Here is a 19,258-nt window from a genome sequence, read left to right on the forward strand (position 1 = left end):
GGCACAGAGAAGATAAGTGACTTGCCCAGAGTCACACAGCTGATAAGTGGTGGAGTCGGAATTCGAACGCACAACTTCTGACTCCCAAGCATGGACTCTTGCCACTAAGCCACGCTGCTTCTCTAAGCACTAAATTAAGCCCTATGTACAGTAAGCACTCAGTAAATTAATTGTTGGTTGATTCTTATGTTTTTAATGGTTAAGCAGTTGTTTAAATCTAGAAACATTTCTGCTTGGTGGTGAAGCAAATACAAAATGAACCAAAAACCCAGTGTCATTCCTCATCCCGTATTCCTATCAAGTTCTGTTCCTGCCTTTACTTTTTACCCCTTTGGCCTTGTGCTCTCTGAGCAACTCCTTTAGGAGGTGCTCGGCGAAGAGGTGAAATGGAAGAGTTAGGATGCAGGTAGAAGAAAACTAATCTTAAATAACCAGTGAATTTAATTAGGATGCTTCCCTGAACTATGCCCACATTTCCCCTTCCCCAAAACTGGCCGACTGAAATTCAGGAATTGAATGCTATCACACCCCAGATTCACGGAACTGAGAAATATATCCCGTCTGTTTTGTTTTTTTCCCCCAAAGCAACGTTGGGCCCGAGAATCAAAGCCGAGTTTGCATAGCCATCGAACCTGCCCAGCTCCTCAAGGGAGATATCATGGTGAGTTCTTGTGAACTAGGATATGAGCCTTACTCTGTTCTGTAAATGAGATAAAACATTTTTCTTTGGCAAAATTATATGACATAAAATGGAAAAGACATTATAACAATTTATAAATAATTTTAAAGTGACAAAACAAACCATTACTTCTAACTTTGTAATTATAGTGGCTTATGAAATTTCTAGGACCTGAAATAATGATTACTATATCTGGTATATTCCAACTAGGAAATCAAAATCTTCAGGGTAATTTGGTGGCAGACTTGTCACTTGGTTTCAAAACCATGTATATATGTATGTAGGCAGGTTTACTATGGCTCATGATCTCAAAAGAATTGATAAAGATGACAGTGTAATTGAGTAGCTTTGATTTTTAGGATGCACCTCACATGGGCTGTGTATTATGGGCTGTGTATTTGTGGAGCTGTGTATTAGCTATTTGTGCTATTATTAATATTATTGTTTTCTACCAGAGTGGGTGAGGTTCTCACATGGAATAACCACATTGGGCAGTCAGGAAAAGATTTTTTGGGTGAAACCACACCAATTTTGACCAATGTCTGAGAGTTACAATTGAAATTAATGAAAATTCACCAAGATAGAAGTGGTTCTTAAGAAAATCATTTTCAGAGTAATGTCTCTGAACTGACATCCCTCCCACAAATCCAAGTTGTGGTTCTGAAAACTCCCATCTTCCCCCAAAATCATAATTATAATAGTAATTATTAATAGTAATAGTAATTATCATTATTATTGTTATTTGCTAAGCTCTTACTATGTGTCAGACACTGTACTAAGTGCTGGGGGTGGATATAAGCAAATTGGGTTGGACACAGTCCCTGTCCCACATGTGACTCAAAGTCTCAGTCCTCATTTTTACAGATGAGGTAATTGAGGCCTGAGAAGTATAGTGTGTCATTGTGTCATTGGGAAATTAGGGATCGTGGGAAGAATGTTTGAAAATGATTGGAGTAGTACAACCTGATTTCTGTCATATCCAGAGAAATTCAAGAAGGTTGTAGAACCTGAAAAAAATCCTTGTAAAACTTAAAACGAAGGTAAAATTTTGAAGTGAACTGTTGTACTTTGCTTCTCTTTGGCGTTGTTCTGAAACCTTTCAACACCTCACAGGGAATCTCAGTTTGCAAGGCCTTAAGTCAATTTCTAGCAAGCTATTAATTTTAAATAGTCACAGTTGGTTCCTTTTGCATTGAAAGACTGGTAAGGTGGTGGTCATAACGTCCTTCAGTGTGCTTGAAAACATTCCTCACTGCCCATATCATATAGCATTTCACAGTCTGCAATAATTATATTCCTCTATTCTTCCATCTCATCCATCCAGATCATATAGTGAAAACTCACTGGAGCAGGAAAGACTGTATGTAACTCTTGTGTCTTTGTGGATGCTCAGTAGAGCCCTGCATACATCTCAATTTCATTCCCCTTTTCCAGGCACATTGTCAGCCAGTGTTCTGTTCCATTGGGAACGTGTCCTAGTCAAGTTCCACTTCGGAATGGGCAGGGAAAGGAGCACATTCTCTCTTCACAACTCTTGGGAACTGTGATCTCAAAGCAGCTGTATTCTCCACAGTAGGTTAGCAGAATTAGGCTCAATAATAGAAATCCTCAAGTGTATTTGGGGGGAAATCAGACGGCAGGAGGAATCCGTCCCCATTTTGCCAGTAGTGCTCCATTGTGATACTATTTCATAAGTGAGGCATTCAATCTGGATGTAAGGGCTTGGCTCCAGAGTAATCAGACATTTGTCTGGGCGGGAATATTCTGAAAATAAAGTAATCAGTGACTCGGGCCCCAAAAGACAACGCATGCCAGACAGGGTGAGGATGTTTAAGAACAAAACAGTCCATAAAGTACCTGCCCTATTGTCCGAATGACCTCTACAGAAGACAAACTATAAAATTATACACTATGCATTAATGGGTTATTTCTGGGAGAGTGAATTAGGTGAATATTGCACCTATTATTCTTTTTATATTTCTTATTTGGCCAGAGCATGTCCATGTATTTATTTTTGAATTATGAATAATTTTTGGAGTCATGAGCAAACCACAGGATTGTGTCCTTGCTGCCGGAAAGCAGGGTTCTAATTAATGATCATTCCGAGGCCTCCTTGGCTCAACCCATAGAATTCTTGGGAGGCTCCCGGGAGGCAGTGGATTCCTGACCCTTGCAGATTCTTAAGTTTCTGTCCAAGCGACTGCAAAGTTGAAGAACTGTCTGTTCCTGACCAACGTTCCCGACCTCAAAAAAGCTCTTATTTTCCATGGAAAAAATAGTGGGTGAACTATTGTTGAACATAACCGCGGCAGCTGCTTCGGTATGACCGGTCTGTCGGTCCTTTCATCAGAGGTTATTCGAGGTTATTATAGCTTGTGAGCCAAATTCATAACCTCAAAATGTCATTTCTAATTCAGACAAATTGTCTGTCTAGCCCATGATGTTTTCTCAGAAGGACTGTGTGATAATTGAATTATTTGTTATCCATCCTAATCTTTAAGGATGTAAGACCTCTACCCTCAGATTTTCCCATCTTCCTCCCTAACTTGCCGACTAGTAATCCACTGTGGCAGAATTGGCCAATAATCCAGCCAAACCCATTACAATCAACTCTGCTATAACGTAAGATTTGAATTCTTGTGAAATGCATGCTGTAGTGCCCACTTGGTCCAACACAAAACATGCACGCATATGCAGAAGTAAGTTTCCGATAATGCAGCTTGCCTGAGATCCAGCAAGCTTGTGTTATCACAAGAATATTCCCTAAATCAAGGTAGGCTATGTACTTAACATATCCCAATATAACTACTGTATCAGCCTCCTCCCCGACCTCTCTGCATCCTTTCTCTCCTCACTCCAGTCCACACTTCACTCTGCTGCCTGGATCAATTTCCTAAAAAGAACACTCAATCCACATCTCCCCTCTCCTCAAAAAGCTCCCATGGTTTTCCATTCATTCATTCATTCATTCAATCTTATCTACTGTGTGCAGAGCGCTGTAGTAAGTGCTTGGAAAGTACAATTTGGCGACAAATAGAGATAATTCGTACCCAACAACGGGCCCTCAGTCTAGAAGTGGGGAGACAGACAACAAAACAAAACAAGTAGACAGGCATCAAGAGCATCAATATAAATAAAATTATAGATCTATACACAGCATTTATAAAATAAATAGAATAATAAACATGTACATATATACAACAAGTGCTGTGTGGCGGGGAGGGGGGTAGAGCAGAGGGAGGGAGTCAGGGCGATGGGGAGGGGAGGAGGAACAGAGGAAAAGGGGGGCTTAATCTGGGAAGGCCTCGTGGAGGAGGTGAGCTTTCAGTAGGGCTTTGAGGGGGGAAGTGTGCTAGTTTGGTCCATCCATCGCCTCATCAAAAACTGAAACAGAAAATCCTTACCAATTGGCTTTAAAGGATTCATTTGACTCTCTCCCTCCTGCCTTACCTCGGTGATCTCCTTCTACAACCTAACCTAAACACATCACTCAGCTTGGCTTAATAAAACCGGAGAGTTCAACGCCAGATCAAGGTGAAGGTTCTTGCTCCTCAGATGAGGAAGAATGGAAAAGTGACCGAAAAAGTGAAAGCTATAGTGATAGTTCCAGGTGTGTGCAGATTACATTTTAAAGGATACCACATATACTTTAGCATTATCGTAAGCCTGAGTAAGAAAGAATTCTTGAAAAATCTGATCAAAATTCCAGCTCAAATCACTTCATGGTAGTTGAGGGGAAGGAAACATTTTGGTTCTTTTGAGATCACTTGGGTCCCAAAACAGTAAATGCATGTTTACTTTACTAATAGGGAGATGAGCCTGAAAATATAATTCAGGTTAATTAAAATTCCTGGCAATTACTTCTACAGCCCAGCCCACACCCTCCGCTCCTCTGCCGCTAACCTCCTCACTGTGCCTCGTTTCTCGCCTGTCCCGCCGTCGACCCCCGGCCCACGTCATCCCCCGGCCTGGAATTCCCTCCCTCTGCACATCCGCCAAGCTAGCCCTCTTCCTCCCTTCGTAGCCCTACTGAGAGCTCACCTCCAAGAGGCCTTCCCAGACTGAGCCCCCTCCTTCCTCTCCCCATCCCCCCCGTTCTACCTCCTTCCCCTCCCCGCAGCACCTGTATATATGTTTGTACAGATTTATTACTCTATTTTACCTGTACATATTTACTATTCTATTTATTTTATTTTGTTAATATGTTTTGTTGTCTGTCTCCCCCATCTAGACTGTGAGCCCGCTTTTGGGTAGGGACCGTCTCTGTATGTTGCCAACTTGTACTTCCCAAGTGCTTATTACAGTGCTCTGCACACAGTAAGCGCTCAATAAATACGATTGATTGAATGAATGAATGAAAGAATGAATCACTCCTCCAACACCAGCCTTCTCACTGTACCACAATCCCGTCTTTCTTGCTACTAACTTCTTGTCCATTTCCTCCCTCTGATTTGGAATTCCATCCCCCTTAGTAGTCGACAGGCTACCTCTCTCCCTGTCTTCAAAGTTCTAATTAAATCACATCTCCTCCAAGGAGCCTTCCCAGACTAAACCCTCACTTCTGCATCACCTATGCCCTGGGTCCATTTCCATTAAGCACTTTCATATTCACCTCTCCCCCAGCCCCACGGCGCTTAATATACACATCCATCTTTAATTTATTTTAAGTCTCTCTGCCCTTCTGGACTGTAAGCTTCTTGTGGGTAAGGATAAATAGCACACCAAGGATACACCCGATATATTGTGTGCCGGAAACATCTATACCAACTCTGTTGTACTGTATTCTTGCAAGTGCTTAGTACAGTGCTCTGCGCATAGTACGTGCTCAGTAAATACCATTGATTGATTTGTTGATTGATTCATTCATTCAGTCGTATTTATTGAGCACTTACTATATGTAATGCTCTGTATTAAGCACTTGGGAGAGTACATTCTAACCCAGTGCTTAGAACAATGCTTTGTACATAGTAAGCGCTTAATAAATGCCATTAAAAAAAAGCAAACAATAAACAGACACATTCGCTGCCAACAACATTGACTCAGGTGGTCTAGGTGTTTTGGAAAAAACAGGGACGAAACTGCCAAGTCTGAGAATAGCAGCCTTGTCACATTAGTGCTTGCGGTCTAAGGTACAAGAAGGGCGTACAATTTTGTAACAAGCAGCTGTACACTAATGCTAAACACTGCGTGAGCTGGGGATATTATAGGGGGAAATGCATCTTGCAGGAGACGCGTTTGGAGAAGGTTTTGAAGGGGTTGATGAAGAGCCTGGAAAGTACTTTGGTATTCGGTCACTGGAAGGAGTTCCAGGAACGGGCCAGATGGAGGAAGACATGAAATCACGAGTGGGCGAAGGAGGCATTCCACACAGAAACAAGTTGGAACTTATTCTGTTCAAATTATTCTTCTAACATATCATCCCCCTTGAGTGCACACTGATACTTTCAGGGTCTATAAAGATTCAGTGGCTAGAGTGTCTAAGCCCAGGTGGCAATTTCAGGCAAGGGAATCTCACGTTATCCTGGAATACCGGGAAATCCTGAAGTGCACCAGGCAGCCTTGTTCCAGAGTTTCCTAGCTACATAAATCAGCTAGGTGGCTTTTAAGCCTCACTGAACTTGGTAACCATTTCAAGGAGAAAATACCCCCTGGTTGTTTTTTTGAATACTTTAATAGCGAGTGTTTGCCAAGAAGATGACTGGGTTAACCGATGTTCAAGGCAGCACGTAGCACATTGCTGTGGTTTCTGTCATTGTTTATATTATGAATAATTGTTTTTCTTCATAACAATAAATGGATATTAGCAATTTGGGAATCAGAATGGAGATCAGCTTGATTCTCTTACAATTTGCCACATAGACAGCCTGTACTTGAAATAATATGGGAGCCACATTTTAGCCGAGTAATCTAAGGAAAAGAGAAATGTTAGAAACAGTAGTGGGCACATTTGGTTTTAATTAAATGGGATAGTGATGAAGATCCGTGTTCCAACTTGGATGGGAAACAGAAATTTTCAGACCAGAGGAAGGTCTTGTTTGTTGTTTGTTCTGTGTTGAGAAGTCAGAGGCATTTTGACTTTTTCAATACAGAAATCCCATTGAAAAGCATATTGTGTTTGTTTGTATAAGCTCCTTACAGGCAGGGAATGTGCCTGCTAATTGTGTTGAAGTGTACTCTCCCAAGCACTAAGTATAGTGTGCTCTGCACATGGTAATCACGCAATAAATACCATTGATAGATTGATTAGTTGTCTTTCTTTCAAAAACCTGCATATCATCAGAAGAAAATGGCTGTCTCAATCCATGTAGTACAAAGGCTTATTTCAAAGTGGCTGTCTGCGGTTATTATTGTCCTTTACTTTCTTACCCAACTGCCCCAGAGCTGATCGCTCTGGCTTATGTCGATGTCGTTTCTACTCATGGACAATCTCAACAGAAGCTCCGAGGTAACGGTTGGAGAGAGTGATAGCCTGCCTGCCTCTTTAGATTGTCCTCTTGAGGAATTTTGCCTGGCCCCTGTTTGTGTGGAAAACATAAGGACCTTATTCTTTGGGGCAATTAAGAAAACAGGGCAGATAGCAAAGCTGAGTGTAACTATTTAACTCAATTCCAGCTTTCTCGCTGAATTCACTGCTTTGAGTAACATCCGCATGATGTATTTGGACATTTGAACATTTATGTCAGAAAGAGGTTGCAGTGATCATAATTGATAATTATAGTATTTGAGCACTTTACGTGCGAAGCACTGTACCAAGCGCTGGAGAAAATAGATACACGATCAGTCAGTCAGTGAAGCAATCAATCATATTTATTGAGCACTTACTGTTTGCAGAGCATTGTACCTAGTGCTTAGGAGAGTAATAATAATAATAATAATAATGTTGGTATTTGTTAAGCGCTTACTATGTGCCAAGCACTGTTCTAAGCGCTGGGGGGGATACAAGGTAATCAGGGCTGTCCCATGTGGGGCTCACAGTCTTCATTCCCATTTTACAGATGAGGTAACTGAGGCACAGAGGAGTGAAGTGACTTGCCCAAAGTCACGCAGCTGACAAGTGGTGGAGCCAGGAATTTGAACCCATGACCTCTGACTCCAAACCCCGTGCTCTTTCCACTGAGCCACGCTGAGTACAATATAAGAGAGGAAAGATAGAAAGGAAAGGGAGCAGGGAAAATGAGGGCTTAGTTGGGAAAGGCCTCTTGGAGGAGATGAAATTTGAATAAGGCTTTGAACGTGGGGAAAGTGATCGTCAATTGGCTATAAATTGGCTAACTGGCTAATCCTGACTGGATTACTGCATCAGCCTCCTCTCTGATCTCCCATCCTCCTGTCTCTCCCCTCTTCAGTCTATACTTCATGCCGCTGCCCGGATCATCTTTGTGCAGAAACTCTCTGGGCATGTTACTCTCCTCCTCAGAAATCTCCAGAGACTACCAGTCAACCTACGCATCAGGCAAAAACTCCTCACTCTCGGCTTCAAGGCTGTCCATCACCTCGCCCCCTCCTACCTCACCTCCCTTCTCTCCTTCTACAGCCCACCCCGCAACCTCCGCTCCTCTGCCGCTAATCTCCTCACCGTACCTCGTTCTCGCCTGTCCCTCCATCGACCCCCGGCCCACGTCCTCCCCCTGGCCTGGAATGCCCTCCCTCCGCACATCCGCCAAGCTAGCTCTCTTCCTCCCTTCAAAACCCTACTTACAGCTCACCTCCTCCAGGAAGCCTTCCCAGACTGAGCCCCCTTCTTCCTCTCCCCCTCCCCACCCCCCCCGCCCTACCTCCTTCCCCTCCCCACAGCACCTATATATATGTATATATGTTTGTACAGATTTATTACTCTGTTTTACTTGTACATATTTACTATTCTATTTATTTTATTTTGTTAATATGTTTTGTTTTGTTGTCTGTCTCCCCCTTCTAGACTGTGAGCCCGCTGTTGGGTAGGGACCGTCTCTATATGTTGCCAACTTGTACTTCCCGAGCGCTTAGTACAGTGCTCTGCACACAGTAAGCGCTCAATAAATATGATTAAATGAATGAATGAGGAGGGAGTTCTGGGCCAGAGGCAGGACATGGGCAAGGACTCGGTGGTAAACTGGACAAGATTGAGGTACCCTAAGTAGGTTGGTGTTGGAGGAGTGAAGTGAATGTTTTGGGTCACATTTGGGAAATCAGCAAGGTAAAATAGGAGGGAGGAAGGTGATTGAGTGCTTTAAAGCCCATGGTAAGGAGTTTCCTATTTGATGGGGACCTGGGATTCGGAAGAGGTCATGGGTTCTAATCCCGGCTCTACCACGTGTCTTTTGGGTTACCTTGGGCAAGTCACTTCACTTCTCTGTGCCTCAGTTACCTCATCTGCAAAATGAGGATTTGAGACTGTGAGCCCCATGTGGGCCAGGGATTGTGTCCCACCCGATTTGCTTGTATAATAATAATAATGATGGCATTTATTAAGCGCTTACTATGTGCAGAGCTCTGTTGTATCCACCCCAGTGCTTAGTACAGTGCCTGGCACATAGTAAGTGCTTAACACATACCATCAGTATGTACTGAATGGTTTTTTTAGAAAAATGATCGGGGTAGCAGAGTGAAGTATGGACTGGAGTTGGGAGATACAGGAGTCAGGAACATCAGCAAGGAGGCTGAAGGAAAAGTGGTACAACCGTTAACAGTTTGGATGGAGAGGAACGGGCAGATTTTAGTAATGTTGTGAAGTTAGAGCCAACAGGATTTGGTGACAATGAAAATGTGAGTTGAATGCGAAAGATAAGTCAAGGATAATGCCAATGATTATATAATATAGTCAGATTGGACATAGTACCTGTCCCACATAGAACTCACAGTCTAAGGGGGAGAACAGGTATTGAGTCCCCGTTTTACAGCTGAGGAAACTGGGGCACAGAGAACACAGCAGGCACTTGACAATACTGGGCTTAGAATTCAGGTCCTCTGACCACAGGCCCCTGCTCATTCCATTAGACCACACGGTCTCGCGATAGAGAAAATTCATGTTCTCTGAAACCTCCTTTCGTAGTGCTCGATCCCTCATTGTGCCAAGGTGCCAGAATTCTCATCAAATGTGGAACTGACGCCTCAAGCCAAATAAATAGAGGGGAGGGACATACCACAGCAGCAACGGCACCACAGGTAACTAGTGTTTAGGTGATGCAATTAAGGAATTCACAAACATCAGATTGGAAATATGGCTGATGTCCAGAGACCAGATCCAGCTTGTTTCTAATCCTTTATGCCAGCAAAGTTGGTAAATAAGTTTTTTGCCTCTTGTTTTCAATAGTCCTATCTCTCAATGCTTATCCCTGTAGCCCAGTTTTTCTTTTCCTGTCTGGGATTCCCCAAGGCCCATTGCTTTGTTCAGAATTGTAGATTCAGAACGTGAGGGGACAACTCCCTTGAGATAGTCTCGAATGATTAACATCGTCAATGTTTTTCTGTCATTAATGTCAGAGTGTTTTTGGAAAAGATCTGAGCAGGCTGAGGTGAGGCCGGAAGGAGTTTTCAAGTTCATGCCCAGTACACAGTTGGCACCGAATAGATGTTTTTTGTTGATGGGGATGATGATGATGAAGAGGAATGGTATTTTTCTTCCATTAAAATTATAAGGGAATAGTCTGACTTGGCCTACCCCAGAATTGACTTGGAGAGGCATAATAATTGAGTGCTCTAGTGTAGGCCCCCAAAAAGATACATCAGTCAGTGTTATTTGAGTGGTTACTGTGTTGATAAATGCCGTCTCTGCACAAAAGACTCTTACAGTCTCTTACTCTTGGTTTCCCTCATAGCATGACTGAAATTCAATGAGCATTGACACTTAAGAGAATCATAAATATCAATACTAAAGCAAGAAGGCACAGGTAATAGTTGCTGATAGAAAATATCCTCCTCAGTATCTGCCTCATCTGTCGTTTCTGCTTCGCCTTTAATCCAGTACTTGACTATTCCATTGTCATCAACAACACCAGCCAGCATTGACTGTAGAACGCAATGTTGGACATTAAAATGTGCTATGGGTAATGAAGAAGAGAAGTAAATGAAATAGTCCCCTGCCCTTGAGAAGTTTATGATCTAATGGGGAAGAATGTCATAACACCTCCCATTTGAGCAGATATTGGTCTGGGCTCTGTCTTTTTCTAACCTTACTCCTGAAGCACTGTCCCAGAAGATACTCAGTTCTGACATAACACATGTTTCCAGTATGCATTTAGCTAGAATGAGATTAGGGAATTAAGGAATGCTACACGAATCCCATTTGGACTTGCCTCCTTTTCCAAGAATTAGCTTAGACACAGTGTGCGTGCATGTTTGTATGTGGTGGCGGTAGGAGGGGGAGGCGGAGCGTTGCAACAGGTGAATATTACAGCATGAGCTTTCCTTAACGTGAGGATTTGCATAAAGTCAACACTTGCTTTATAGCACCACTTGGTATACATATCAAGATCCTATTCTGCTTTCCTGAGTTAAAAAACTAAGAACCATTAATTTCATGTTGCTCTATATGACATTTGTCATCATGGATGGTTTTTAATGAATGCCAACTGGATGTGAAATATGGGAGAGAAAAGAAGAAGTAAGACGTGTGATCTTGTCCTCTAAGAGCGTACTACCGAAAAGGATGAACAGGCAGATGAAAAGTGGTTTTCAAAGAGTTGGGTGAACAGGAAGAAGGAGGATGTATCAATAAGTAGCAAAAATGCACCAGGATGAAATAGCTAAATGAATATTCAAATATACATGTACAGAATTGCAAAGGTACGATTGAAATAGACAAGTGCTGCAAATAGGGCAGCAGCATTGCCTAGTGGAAAGAGCACAAGCCTAACATTCAGAGGACTTGGGTTCTAATCCCACCTCTGCAACTTGTCTGAGCTTGTGTGACCCTGGGCAAGTCACTTAACTTCTCTGTGCTTCAGTTACCTCATTTGTAGATTAAAGCTGTGAGCCCTTTGAGGATAGGGACTGTGTCCAACCTGATTGTCTCATATATATCGCAGCACTTAGTACAGTGCCTGGCACACAATAAACACTTAACAAATACCATAAAAAAAGTCCCAAGGGTGGTTTGGTTTAATGTGACTTGGATATTGTGAATTAATTGGGTAAGACTTCTTGGAGGAGGGTGGGATATTAGAAGGGGCTTTGAAGATGGAGAGAGCTGTAGTGTTGGATATTTGGGGCCAGAGGAGGTTTCAAGATGGGGGCGGGGAACAAGGTGTGCGATGGGTCATAGGTGGGAAAGTCAAGGACAAATTCCGGTTAGAGTTTAGGATGAGCAAGGAGTGTGACCCAGGGAATAATAGAGGGGGACTGATGGAGAACCTTGAAGCCAGAGGTAAGGTGTTTCCCTATGATGCAGAGCAGGATTGGTAGCCATTAAAGTTTAGGGGAGAGTGGAGAGGATCTTCAGGAAGATGACCTGTACAATAACATGTAGGGTAAATTGAAGGGTTTTTGAGGCATTAGGCAGACACTCAATTAATAGGTTGTTCCAACAATATAACGATGAATAACACAGGCTTGGGACAGGATCGTAGGAGTTTGGGTGGAAAGGTTCTAATCCCAGCTCCACCACTTGTCTGCTGTGCGACCTAGGGCAAGTCACTTCACTTCTCTGTGCCTCAGTTACCTCATCCGTAAAATGGGGTTTGAGACTATGAGCCCCACATTGGACAGGCATTGTTTCCAACTTGATTTGCTTGTATCCACCCCAATGCTTAGTACAGTGCCTGGCACATAGTAAGGCTTAACAGATACCATTACTATTATAAAAAGCTTACATTACTTTCAGTCACCTTCGATTTCATTAGAGGAAGGGCAGTATCTTATTTTAAGATCTATAGTATATATTCGTGTAAAGGTACTCAGGAGGTGTAGCACATGGTGAAACGGTCTGAATCCAGGTGTGAGTTCAGTGTTTGTAGGTAATGATATTTAGGTTATCTGCTGCTGAAAAGTTGTTTATTTTCTGTTTTTCGTAATGCAGTTGAAATGTTACCACAAGAAGTACCGGTCTGCCACTCGTGATGTCATTTTCCGCCTGCAGTTCCATACCGGCGCTGTTCAGGGATATAGACTGGTTTTTGGAAAAGAAGATCTTGATAATGCCAACAAAGGTAAGTTTCAGGGACTGTGGAGTGAGCAGGTGGAGGGGAAGTATATGTGTGTGTGTGTGTGTGTGTGTGTGTGTGTGTGTGTGTGTGTGTGTGTGTGTGTGTTTGTGTTTCGTGCTCATCTTGACTTTCCATCTTTCCCACTCTGAGGAGCTTTGTACTGCAGATGCCACCATGTTTATGCAGTTAGTGTGGACTGGTTTTAAACAATAGGAAGAAATCAATCAATCAATCAATCGTTTTTATTGAGCGCTTACTGTGTGCAGAGCACTAAAAGTCCCTGTAAGATGAACACTTTTAAAATGACCATACAACCGTTTTATTTACTACAATTCTATTCAAAGAGGAATATGACACCCCTCTATTTAGAAAGTGGAAATAGTGACTTGTTTGGTGGAATATAATTAAGAAAATGGCCTAGTGGAATGCACCCGGGCCTGAGAGTCAGAGGATCTGGGTTTTAGCTGAGGTCTGCCATTTGCTGTTTTGTGATCTTAGGCAAATCTCTTAATGACTATGTGCCTTACTTTCCTCATCTATAAAATGGGGATTAAATCCTTCTCCTTCTAATTTAGACTATGAACCATATATGGGAAATGGGCGGTGGCTGACCTGATTGGAGTGCCTGCCACAAAGTAAGCACTTATAACAAGTGCCATAAAAAAATAGAGATGAGAGAGAGAGAGAGAACAAACAGAGAACAGAAGCCAATCCATCCTACTTTCAATTCTCTACTACTCAGTGGAAAACTTGGAAAATGAGCTTTACTGAAATATTTTCCTATGTTCCCAGATGACCGTTTTCCTGATTATGTGAAGATTGAATTGGTCTTTTCAGGAACGCCTGAGAAAATACCAGGTGAGTGTCCAGGATGTAAAGAATGTCCTTTCATCCATGCTTTTCTTCAGGTAATTCAGTTATGTTTATATTTGTACGTGTGCCACTTTTCCACCCAGGAGAAAGGAGGATTCAAGGTAATTCCAGAAAGGCATGGGGATAAGGAGGATGTTGAAGAGAGAGAGAGAGAGACCAGAATGTGATCTCTTTGAAGGAGTTATTTATGAACTCTAGAGTAGTTGTTTATAGCCTCATCACTGGATGCAAACTTTTCTACTCCCAGTATTAGCATGATTTTAAAAAATGAACACCATATATAGACAGTTTGAAGTCGAAGTTGTGCAGAACAATTCTCACTGGATGTTTTAAACAGATTTGAAGGCCAACTTCTCTTGGCGCCATAATTACATTTTGTATACTGCTCGCTTTGCCATATTTACGAAAGACTTTTCTAGATTGATCCTCGAGTAAGAAACAATGTGCCTGAGCTGAATTTCCAGGCTATGGTTAAACAACCACCCCCACCCAAACTACGGAGCTCTTCTTCCAGAGTTCATTCAACAGACTGTTGAATTATAATGCATATTTTTTTTGTAAAAAAAACCTCCCTCACTTCTGAGATGCTCCAGAGTTTACTTCTGCCCACAGTAAGCTCTCAGTGAGTACCACTGATTGATTGATTTCCTGATTGATTGATTTGGCTTTAACCCCTCTCCCTCCTCCACAACATTTGGAGGGCTTTATTTAATTGATTAAAGCCATTTACATTTAATATTATATAAGGACATATCTAAGGACGTGGGTTCTAATCCCAGCTCCACCACTTGACAGATGTGTGACTTTGGGCAAGTCACTTCACTTCTCTGTGCCTCAGTTACCTCATCTGTAAAATGGGGATTAAGACTGTGAGCCCTACATGGGACAAGCTGATAACCTTGTATCTATCCGATACTTGGCACATAGTAAGCGTTTAACAAATACCATCATTATTATTATTATCTAGAATACATAATGACAGATCTCTAGAGTATTAGCGCAAGGTAATATTTTTCTGAATATGATTGGAAAGATAGCACTGAACGTAAACATTTACCCATTTTAGTACTGGAAGAATATTTGCATTTTCGTTTGACCTTGCAACAACATTTATACTACTTTTTTGTCATTGTATTATCATAGCTCTGTATTGTTTTGTTCTCTTTAACTTAATACTCCATTCCAGTAAAGAGAACTAACCAAAATAGAGCAGTAAATGTATCCTTTGCTTCTGTTATTCCAACTAAACCCAGCTGGGAAAGATTTTAATCTTCCTTTGTTTTTTGGTATTTTAACCATTGGTATTAACACAGGCATTTAACCTTTGATGAAAATAAATCCTGTTTTTTTTTTTTTTGCTTTTTTTATGACTTTTTAGGGTCTGAACAAAATGACGACGGAGTGATCGTGGACTACAATACTGCAGATCCACTGATACGATGGGATTCCTATGAAATTATGGCTCCTGATGGGGAAGGTGAGTTTTGATACTTTGTCTGTGGCATTGGAAGTAGTTGTAGTTGTTTGGCTCCGAAAGGAGGATAGAAAGAGTTATTCTCCCAGTGGCCCCACAGATCCAACATTAAAGGCAATACAATTAAAGGATTGAATCTTAGGTTGTACGTGAACTGCCAGAAGAACCAATACCACATGGCAAACACACAGAACTCTGGTAAACCACAAGGAACATGTTGCTTGAATTTTCTGTGAGCTTTATGAAGTGGCAATTACTGGGTGGTCCATTGAGAGAGAAAGAGAGAATGTGTATGGGTGTATCCTACAATTGTATGTTTGTAAAATGCAACTGATTTTTCTTCCGTAAATTATCCTTCCTTTCCGTTTGTTTGTTCAGTGTGGTATTTTATTCCTCAGTTAGTTGATCAGTTGTGAGCCTGTTTCTCTAGTGCGACTCATTGTTCTCTAGTTTAGTTCAACCTCTGTTTTGGCCAGTCCATCTTACAGAAACGAAACCCATTTACATGCACGAAAGACAGAGCTTGGCAAGTTTTTCCACAAACAGGAGTTTCCCTGAATGACTTTTAAGATAAGTTCACCTTTAGTTCATTCTCAAGAATAAGGAGTGATTGAGACGGGAGAAAAAAATATATGATTTACTACAGTTTACTATATGCAGAACTATCCTCCCACTTTTTGAAAATTTGTGAGGAGAAGGTGCAGCTTCCCTTATTGCAACTTTTCAAAATTTTATTGCCTTTGAAGTAATTGAGAGCATCACACATTTTGCATATAAGTGAATTATCATGTTAGCTTCAAATTCCGTGCACTCTTTTTGCAAGGCATATTTAGGATTAAGGCAGTACCAAGATAATTTTTACAAGACATTCCTTTGTTCAAAAAACAAACAAAACAACCAAAAAAACCTCCAGTCATCCCCAGAGAGCTAGCTACCAAGAGCACTTTAGGGAAGAAGTACATATTTTGTAAATTTCCTCTAAGTCATATCTGCTATGCATCATCCAGGATATAAGACTTCAAAATTCAAAAAGCCTTATTTTAAGCTGTTTGAAAGTGTCAGTATCTAGCAAAAGTTGGAAGTGATTTTTATTATTTCCCCTTGAAATGACCTAGGGAACTTTCCAACTAGATAATCAGAGTTAAGTTGAAATGACTGCCAAAACCCCCTGGGACAATAGAGCTCAAGGCTTAAGTCTTAAAAAATGACTGAATTATATGTGGATGACAAATCATGCATTCCCCACACTTTCCTACAAATAAACATTACTTACTATTCTTAATAGTGATGTTATAAGGATTGTTTATTTCCACTGCTACTATTAATACTTCTGTTATTGGCTTGGCAAATCTGGAGTGACTAAATTACTCTCAAGGAATAAATCCATGGGAGTCCTTGAAGAATGAACTTTTTGAAACTGGGTCATATTAATTACATTAAAGAAAGAAATTTCATGAGATACAGCCTCCCTGAAAGAGTTAATTCACTTCCAACAGGTCAGTAAAAATCCCCAACTCACCATTGCAGTTTAGCTCAGTGCTTCTTTGACTCTGTATGTTGTTCATTTCTTTCCATGAATTTCTGGCCTGCCGTGGATTTCATGAGAGATTTGATTTTTTTTTCCTCTTTTCTCGCATTTAGAGTCAACAGCTATTGAATAGAGAGTTTTAGTTTTGTATGATCAGTCAAATCTCATGTCGTGGGATTTCATGAGAGATTTGATTTTTTTTTCCTCTTTTCTCACATTTAGAGTCAACAGCTATTGAATAGAGAGTTTTAGTTTTGTATGATCAGTCATTTCCCTAGAGGACTGCTTCAGAGAGGCAAATTGAAAGGTGGGCAAGTCAGCTTGGTGTGGGTATTCACACAGTCACAGGCTAACTGACAAGAACATTAGAGAAAAGGCCATTTCTGGCCTGCTAATCTGGAACAAAGCTATTAGCGCTGAAATGAGCTCCAGCTTCACTTTTGAACAGCTTGATGAACGGAGAAAGATTTGGCAAACCAAAAAAAGTTTATTTTCAATTGAAAAATGATGTATTGCCACAATTTTCCTCCAACCCCATTGGCAATGAAAATATAGCACTGAATTACTGGATTTATTTTGCATAAATCATTGCCTTCTTGGAAATGTGCCTTCTCTGTCTGCCTCTAATTATGCCTGCTGTAGAAGTTCCTCATTTTTATCTCTTGCTGTCATGCCTTGATTTTCTAAAGCAAGAGAGCAGCAAATAAGTTTTAGACAACTTGATGGAGAGCTTTTCTCCCATTCAGTAATAGTGCATGTAGGGATGAAATTAAATGGTCTCATTTGAATTTCTGGTGTTTCATTTCATAACAGGAATCATTATCCACCCAGTTTATCAAGTTCCTTCTTTGTCCAAAGCGCTGGTGTAGGTATTGCAAGCAATTTTAAAATAAGAATGACCTAGGGAGGCAAAAGTGAATAGGCAATTAGATAGAAAGCACAAACACTTAACGTCATTCCCCTCTTACCTGTAAGAATTGAGTCTATCTCTTGGCCTGTCCAAGCACCTGAGGGCACAGTAATAATAATAATAATTGTGGTATTCCTATATCCCAAGTGCAGCACTGAGCTTTGGGGTAGATACAAATTTATCATGTTGGACACAGCCCCTGCCCCACATAGGGCTCCCAGTCTAAGAGGTTGGAAGAATGGAAAAGTGGAAACTGAGGCCCAGAAAAGTGAATTGACTTGCCTGTAGTCACCTAGCAGGCAAGGGACAGATTCATTCCTTCATTCGATCGTATTTATTGAGCGCTTACTATGTGCAGAACACTGTACTAAGTGCTTGGAAAGTACAATTCAGCAATAAAGAGAGACAATCCCTGCCCACGCTGGGCTGACAGATCCGGGAATAAAACTTAGGCCCTCTGAATCTCAGACTCAAGCTGATTCCACTCGGTCATGTGGTTTTTGCTGAGTTACATATACAGGTAATACTGCCCCAAGATTTGTAGGTAATATGTTCCTTGAGACTCTGGGTGTGCTGTGAGATGAATTCCCATAGATTTAGATGTAATTAGCTGTTTTCCTCTTCCTTATATGATGACCGACATGACAACCGAGCACTATGGGAAATTAAAAAATACATTGTAGAGCCCTGCTTGCCACACTCTCCTCTCCTTTCTCCCTTCATTGTCTATTTATTATTCTTAGAACTTTTCTGACCCCTTGCACAATACTTCCATCCTCCTCCACTTTTGTTTCTCCAGATTCTCTCACCCTGCTCCTGTGATCTCCCTCTTAGTGGTCGGAAACCTGCGTCCCATCCCTGAGCTCTGTTACGCTCGGTGCCCCAATCAATCACTCAGGCACTCATTGGTATTTATTGAACGCTTACTGTGTGCAGAGCACTGTACTAATCGCTTGGGAAAGTAGAATACAACAGAGTTGGTAGGCACACTCCCTGCCCATTATGGTTGTTCAGAACTATGAGTACACCTGAAAGAGGGAAGCATCTTGATTTTTCAAGGCTATCAGTGTCAGTTATCAGACAATACTTGTAAGCTCCTTGTGGGAAAGGGAACATGTCTACCAACTTGTAGACATGTAGACATGTCTACCAACTTGTAGACATGTAGAAAGGGAACATGTCTACCAACTTGGTTAAATTGTACTGTCCCAAGCATGTAGTCCAGTGTTCTGCACACAGTTAAGTGCTCAATGAATACAATTGATTGATTGATCGCTTAGTGCAGTGCTAAGCACTTAGTACAGTGCTCTGCACACAGTAAGCGCTCAATAAATACGATTGATTGATTGATTGAATGATAGTATTTGCTACACCTGGGAAAGTTGGTGATCCCTGCCCTCAAATGGACAGGCAATTTAAGTGAATGAAATAATAATCTTTCTCTTTTGACCCCTACATCTTTCTAGTTGTCCTGAAAGGGAAAGGAGTATGTCTAAATTATTCTTGTATTTGACTAGCTAAAGTAACTAGAGCCATCAATTCCAAAATTCTTAAATAGTGTGTTACCCTGACCAGATCATGTGATTTTCATTCCACTGCAGTATTTTGTTGTTACTCAGATTTTTGACCTAAGGGTGACCTCATCTCTGAAAGATCATGGTATGTAAAATCT

General features: G+C 41.3%; 1 protein-coding gene across 2 annotated transcripts in view; it reads left to right on the top strand.

Annotated features, from left to right (window-relative positions):
* Positions 1 to 19,258, top strand: part of TNS3 (tensin 3) — a 201,155-nt gene that overhangs the window by 46,946 nt on the left and 134,951 nt on the right. For both annotated transcript variants that reach the window (XM_038760159.1, XM_038760158.1), the window contains 4 exons: positions 586 to 661; positions 12,675 to 12,804; positions 13,594 to 13,659; positions 15,053 to 15,151. In XM_038760159.1, the coding sequence (XP_038616087.1) occupies positions 586 to 661; positions 12,675 to 12,804; positions 13,594 to 13,659; positions 15,053 to 15,151 (371 nt within the window). The remainder of the gene's footprint in view (positions 1 to 585; positions 662 to 12,674; positions 12,805 to 13,593; positions 13,660 to 15,052; positions 15,152 to 19,258) is intronic.

Source organism: Tachyglossus aculeatus, chromosome 18 (assembly GCF_015852505.1).
Source record: "Tachyglossus aculeatus isolate mTacAcu1 chromosome 18, mTacAcu1.pri, whole genome shotgun sequence".
Classification (NCBI taxonomy): domain Eukaryota; kingdom Metazoa; phylum Chordata; class Mammalia; order Monotremata; family Tachyglossidae; genus Tachyglossus; species Tachyglossus aculeatus.